Genomic DNA, 7,744 nt, shown 5'->3' with positions numbered 1-7,744 from the left:
GACATGTAAACACATTTCTTGTTGCGTTCGTGTGCGCGCCACGCGCTCGACACGCTCCTCACTTTTCGTCATTTCTTCTGCACCTTTTGTCTTTCTTTCTACACCTCTTACACTTTCTACCTTTCTACACTTCCTTCTACACGTCACTCTAAGTATTTAAGATGGTATAAAAATCAAGAGAAGCCGAGCCAATGTTTTCAACAACTTAAATATTCTTCCGAAAATACTGATAAAACAATAACAGATTCTACCAATTTACTGAATACAATTTTTTATTTTAGTCAGAACTTTTTCACAAGTTAATGCCGCATGTAGAAATTATTTATAACCAAATTCAATCTAGTAATATCGATGCATTTTCAATTAAAGAAAACTTAAAAATTTTTACTAATGTCATTATACAAATACGAGAAAGAATAGAAGCCAAAAATATGTGATGCATATATTATCGCACATATTATAGAAGCCAAAAATATGTGCGATGTTATTATTAAGGACATAAAAGAAAGATATCCTTTTTCTAATCAATTAAAAGCTGTGAATTTATTTAATAAAGAAAATTTTGAAAAGTACTGAAAGAAAATGCCAATGAAAGATCTACTACTAACCGTTGAATCATATCCAATGCTAGATAAAGAAAAACTTCAAACTGAATTATAAGTGTTTTACTCAAGGAAAGAAATGCATAGTATTAACGATTTATTAATATTTTTAAAACTTATTTTTGCAATCAATTTATGCAAAGTTCGTGTGGAAATAGCAAAACTTATTCAAATTCTGCTTACAACTTCAACTACCGTTTTTCATCAAAAAATAGAATAAAGACATACATATACGAGTATAAGAAACACAATGTTTCAGGAAAGATTGACGGCTTTGTCTATGCTGTCAATTGAAAAAAAATGATTATGAACAGTAAAAAATTTAAAGAAAAGGTGATAGATCTTTTTTCAAGGAAAAAATACAGAAGAGTCAATAATGAAATAAAATACAAATTATGTTTAATTTTGATAATATTGATGTTAATAGTAAAATATAATCCGAATAAACATTTCTTTTTTTTTAAACAACCGCAGCACCCTTAGATATCTTATCCACGAGCCGCCACTGGTTATAATATAATATCTATCATAGTTAAGTTTTGACAGTCTAATGTTTTTACAAATGCTTTAGAATTCAATTTGTCTAGGTATTACGAATTATGGTAATAAGTATCGTATATAAATTTTCCATCTAACCTGGTACCAACTTATAGTTGAACTGTATTTTTAGTTGTATAATAATATATTTTTAGTTGTAATATATTTTCAGTCGTAATATATTTTGACCAGCTGGAATTTAATTTTCCATGCGAATCAACTAGGGTGGGTTAGACGGAATATGTATATTTCAACTAGTCAAATTATATTACCACTGAAAATACACTTCAACTATGACGGTAGTTGGTACCAGGTTAGATGGATTATATTTCAATTAGTCAAAATATATTACAACTGGAAGATAAACTTCAACTGAAACATATAAATATGTATGTTTCAGTCCAAGTGTTCACTCCGGTTCGTTTATGAACACACTATCTAAAAGCTATCTTCAATTAGACTCATCGAGTGTCGCATGAAACTTTTGAGCTGTCAAAACGTTTGAGATGTTAAAACGCCAAATATTCAAAAGGGAGGTCCTATGGAAACCTCATTACAACGTTGCTAAACTCTCATTTCCACTCATATTTAAAATATTTCAACCCGGGGTAAACATACATATTTAAATACATATACAGAGGATGGGACAAACAATTGCGAATACTTAAACTTATGCCTAATACTTTGTGCATAAATCTTTGAGTGCTGACGTCTTTTCTGTTGAAAGCCCACCATGCTGAACATTTCGCCAACATTTCCAACTAGAATTATTTAGAAATCCAATAGAAAGCGAGTATAAAAATTTTAGCTAATCCCTAGATCACTACCTTAAAACCTTTTTCCAAAACTAGTTCCATCTTCTTCATTGTTGTTAAAATGTAATGCTCACAATCTAAATGCCAAGCCACAATCTAAAATACTCGGCAGTTAGGGATTTCCATCGAGAAATACTAAATGGTTATAAATTCAGAAATTACGGTGTAAATCAGTCTTTATAAACATTGACACGGATTACACGACCCATGTTCAATGATTTTTTTTCAATGCTACCTGGAAAGGCTTAGCGGATAATATTATTGTCAATTTTTACATACTAAAAATATAACGCCTATCGGCGTATTTCAGACTCGTGGAATTGTTGAAAAACGCTGATCGGCGTTGAAAGGAATAAGCAAACTACATACATAGTTAGTTTGTCAATTTGTTCCTTGTGTACAATATAACTGGTTAGATTGGTTTATGTACGAACAAATTAGTATTTTCGTGAACGAACGAAATGTAACAAAGCAAATTACAATATAGAAAATACACAAAGATTATCTTTTATTATCTCTACAACAAAAAAATTAGATGATATTATATGAATCCAAATCGATCATCAAAAAAAAATCGATCGTAAAAATATTATCTTTAAAAAATTATCTTTCGATAATTTTTTTTTACTACATATTGCAGAAAACATACATAGACTTTTGAACGTTTGACACTTGTATAAACTTTATAACAGAGATAACGTTTTTTAAATACTTTGTCACATCGTGCATAACGTGTGAAAAATTTAGTCATCAAATTTTTTAAACACACATATAGCCTGGTTTTTTTTTAAATTCACAAAAATTCCACGTGGCCTTTTTTCCGTTAAATCAATACATATTGAACGTTACATACAATGGCCGTCCGTTTGTTCTGAGCGCGCTTCGTTCCCCCGAGACAGGATTTTCGAAATTCGCTTTATGCGAACCTTTGTTGCGGTACAAACGTCTAAATATTCCACATATATCTGTATATTATCCGAACAGTCCACTTCGAAATCACACCCCGTCATAAAATCTGGAGCTTAGCACACATACTAAAGCGTAACTGGCACTAGAATGCAACGACAATTTCACCTTAGAGAGGCGAGATTTCAGTTACGATCGTCGTATTCTGTCCGCACTCATCCAACAAAGGCCCAAACAGGATTATGGCTTGTCGAAAGTCCGAAAATTGGATTTGCGTCGAGTCTGTGGAACTTGCAATCTCGTTATGACGTGTGTAGGACAAACGGCTTTCGCAACATCATCTGTCGACTTAGGCGCGACCCTCGAATTGATACTCGACGGTTTTTTTTTCAACCCATTTAATCTCCTTGGGTTGTTGACGTTTCGTAATTGAACAAGTTTGGAAATTTGCGTAACGAACTGTGTATAATATTACAGTAAACTCTTGATTATCCGGGCGCGGATAATCCGTGCTTAAAAAATATTAATTCATTTTTTTCTTATATGATTATGAGACGAACCGATTGATTGCGACCGTAAACACGCGTGTTATTAGAAACAAATGATGTTACACATAAATGTTCTTCATTCCCTTTTTAAATGTCTTTTACTATTACGTTAATTCTTTCAGTCACTTTTGATCAGAGAAGAAGTAACAAGTGCATGTATTCAGAGCAGATTTTTTCGTAGCACACGTATCTTTAATTATTTTCAATTGCTGATGAATTCTGCATCAAATTTCGAGAATATTTGCAAAGAGAAAATTTGCATCGACAAAAACGCTGGCTTCAATGAGAGTCCGTTCCTGGATATAAATCATCCAAAGAAAGGATAACTGTCATGTGTTGCGGAAACGCATCGGGAATTCATGAAATGAAACTTTTGATGATTGGGAGTAGAGAAACCTCGGTCTTTTAAGGGAACTGAAATGAAAAATCTTTCCGTCGATTATTATAGTCAGAAAGGGGCATGGATGGACAGGGAGATTTTTGAAGATTCGTTTAAAAAATGGGTTCCAGAGGTTCAATATTTTTTAAACATTAAGGGATTGCCATAGAAAGCAGTATTGTTATTAAATAATGCTCCTTCTCATACGAACTAAAGCATATTGGAAACAAACGAAGGACTTATGGTTACAATTTTGACATCTTTGATTCAAAATTGTATCATGGACCAAGGTGTTATATCATCAATGAAACTTCTTTATCATCAAAGTCTTCTGAAAACTCTTGTTGAGACAAATTGATCAATTTCCGGAAAAAAATTGGATATTGGATGCTATACACGAAATAAAAACATTCTTGGTCAAAAGTAAAGCCAGTAACACTTTTTCGATCATGAAGGAAGACTATTCCTGACATGGAAACAGATTTAGTGGATTCTTAAGAGAATTAAGCAAATGATATATCTGAAATATGTGGATTATTTGTAAACTTTAAAATGTTTTGAAAACATCGTGGATAAGAAAAACATCGAGGAGTGGCTCAATCATGATTTAAGTGATCCAGGTTTTAAATGCATGGATGATGCAGATATTGTTATTTCTTTAGTGTCTCGAGAGTTAGAAAATGAGAGTGATACTACAAGTCAAGAAGATACCAGTGGTTTCATCAGTCATAAAACAGTACAACACTAGTACTAAATACTAACGGCCACTGATCTGCCTAACTATGAGCGTTTTTCTTAATAAATAATGAGTATTAAAATTATGAAACAAAAATTTGTGTTGTAAATATGATATTATATTCGAAACCAAGTCAAAATTTGATGATTCGGATTATCCGTGCCCTTTCTCCCCAGCATTAGCCCGGATAATCGAGAGTGTACTGTATATAGATAGGCGTAACATACACCGGTCTATATTTATATGTAGCGGTTGGCCCATGTATGTACATATGTAAATACATATGTATACAAACATATATTTTGGATACTGTGCGTCATGATAAATGTTATTAAATTAATTCGTTTGCTTTGACGTATTATTAGATATTGTGGGGGATATTTAACAGCCTTAAGAAATATAATACATATTCAATGTATGTTATTGTTGTTGAAATACGATACAATACTTCAGAAATACCAGAGTGAAGCTAATTAAAAGCTTGTAAAAATGATAGCTAACATCATGTATGTTGTATAATAATAATATGTATTTGCATTCATACTAGGTAAAAGTCGATTTTTTTTTTATGTCCAAATATTGCTCTTAAATACCGGTTAATTATATACGAAAATATCATTGATATTATTAAAAAAAAAAGATTGATATTATTTTTTAATATCATTGATTTTATTTTTAAATATCATTGATATTATTTATTATTTAAAACACGAAATATGTGGTTTTTTGTGGTATTAAAAGGGCTGTTTCGCAGTCGAATCATAAGATAAAGTCGGAGTCAGATTTTGAACCGATTCCACAGCCCTGATAAAAGTCAATATTTTGTGTTTTAAATCATTTGAATCGTTTAATCTAATCTTATGTGCAAACAAATGAAGTGGCATTTTTTTGAAAATGTTTTCTTTTCTTTTAAATTACTATCGCTAAAATAAATTATTTAATATTATGAAAATCGTATATTTATTAAATAATTTAAATAAATATTTTACGATTAGATTACGAAATACTGACAAAGAACAACTTAATAGGAATAATAATGACACATGAATAATTTAAGTGTCTATATTTATTTTTGCAAATATTAGTTTGTTAAAATGAACGAAATGACTAATACACAAAATATGTACGTACATATTTTGTATTTACAGTAAAATATGTGAGACTTAAGAATTGAATGCCAGGATGTTAATTTACATAAATGTACTCAAAGAAGTATGAAACGCTGTAACGAGGAGTGAAAAGTACATATGACAAGGGTAATTAATGGATATAGTGGAGAGAGTGAAGAGATTGGGCGGGTCACGTCGCTAGGTTGAGATTGACAAAAATAAGTGCTAGAGTGATACCCGATAGAACGTAAAAGGTTGAAAGAAAGACTGCAATGAAGGTGGGTAGACGAAATTAATAAATTATGTGGGGTGAGATGGATGAGAGTCGCGCAAAACAACGCTTGTTAGAGAGGCCTTCATTCGGAGTGGATGATGAGTGGTTATATATTGGATGATTGCATAAGTTTGTGTCCGTTTTCATAGATTTTTAAACGGTACATGGGCATGAACTAATATATGTAATATGAATGCCCCATAAAATGTAATAAAGCAAATTGAATTAAAATATAGATTTTTTCGATATATAAATATGTAGATAAGGTATTTTCATAGTCTTACAATATTGATGATTACAATAATGAAAATAATGTCATGAAAATTTCCACGCTAAAAAAATATTAAAAAAAATATCAATTACACATACCTCGTCTACGAAAGCTATACCATATGTGACAATTGACTGTAGAAAGTTTTTAAAAGCAATTTCAGAGTTTAAAAAATCGTCCCTTTTAATGTAAGCCACTTTGTTTTTGACTTCATCCCCGGACCATAAAACTCTCGGTACTGCATTTTTCCTCCAATTTTTAGGGCAACATTTCCAAAGAAAGTCAACAGTGTACGTTGAACGATGCTTGTCGTTCCCTGAAATAATTTTGAAAATTTATGAGAGTCCCGTTTCTGCCATTTTTAATAATGTAATTTTTATTTACATATGCGTGATAACAACATAGCAAACACTTTGTAATATAACATTTATTAGAAATTTCGTATTTAAACTATAAAGTATAAAAGGTTTTTATGGGAAAACGCTTTGTCTAAAAAACGAATATTCCCCCCGGGCAAAATGTATGAAAAGATCTCCTATTTTCGAATAAAATCTTATACCCGCAAACCGTACATAATAAAGATATTCTTTTCAATATCTGAATATAAAAGTTTTCCACAAAAAAATAATCACATTTTCATATTTCACACGAATTCGTGTTATTCCTCTAATACTTCTGTCTATTCATATAACTTTTATGTATGTAATTTGCATGTTTTGATTGATTAGTATTTAATGTAAATTAACTGAGAATTTCCCATTTGCAATTTAAGACTTGCCAAAAGGAAATCAGTATACTATTTATATACATATGTGTTGTATTATGAACTTACATTCTATGACAAGTTCTTCCTTTTCTACAACCACTTTTTCGGGTATTGCATCATCCGGTATATCCAAAATATCGTTCATTCGTTGGAACGTAAGAGTGTTGTAACATTTATTGCACCTAAATATGAAAATTCGTACAAAATATATAGTATAAAGATTATTGGAATAAAAGACGGAAATATATTAATAATACCTGCAATTATCTCTCAACCAAAAAAAACAATATTTTAAAAATTCTTGTCCAGATATCTCAATGACGACTTCTGAATTGATTATTTTAGCTTCTTTGATGAACACTGGAAGATTTATTTTTATTTTTATTTTATTTATTGAAAAATCAAAAGACAACAGGATGTACATAGATATGTATAAAAATCAAATAGTAAATATATTGAAGAGTATTCAAAGGTAAGTGGAGTCAGGTCGAGGTACAAGAAAACACGCAGGCAGGTTCCAGTTCTTTATTGCTGCTCGTCCGGTGGAGGTCAGGATCCGAATGCCACCGTTCGAGAGCGCACCATACTTATAAATATTCAGCGCTCAGCGCATGCACGTTATGACCCGTATAGTCATTGGTCTAGGAGTCGGGTGTAGCCATTGGCCGCAACGCCCGACTCCACCATTGGTCGGCGTCACCATGACGTCACCGGTCTACGGGGCGTCTCTCTATGTAACGTTACATAACCCCCTTCTTAAGAGAGATCGTCCCGATCGACTCATTAATTTACACTTAAACA

At 31.6% G+C, this 7,744-nt stretch overlaps 1 protein-coding gene across 1 annotated transcript in view; it reads right to left on the bottom strand.

Moving 5' to 3' along the window:
- Tmlh (Trimethyllysine hydroxylase) overlaps nt 1–7,744 on the bottom strand; it is a 30,845-nt gene that overhangs the window by 16,920 nt on the left and 6,181 nt on the right. The window contains exons 2-4 of the mRNA XM_077440770.1: nt 7,201–7,303; nt 7,010–7,125; nt 6,276–6,493 (exon numbers count right to left, since the gene is read on the bottom strand). Coding sequence (XP_077296896.1) covers nt 6,276–6,493; nt 7,010–7,125; nt 7,201–7,303 — 437 coding nt within the window. The remainder of the gene's footprint in view (nt 1–6,275; nt 6,494–7,009; nt 7,126–7,200; nt 7,304–7,744) is intronic.

This window comes from Arctopsyche grandis, chromosome 11, assembly GCF_051622035.1.
Source record: "Arctopsyche grandis isolate Sample6627 chromosome 11, ASM5162203v2, whole genome shotgun sequence".
NCBI lineage: Eukaryota > Metazoa > Arthropoda > Insecta > Trichoptera > Hydropsychidae > Arctopsyche > Arctopsyche grandis.
This window is presented reverse-complemented; position numbering and strand designations above follow the sequence as displayed.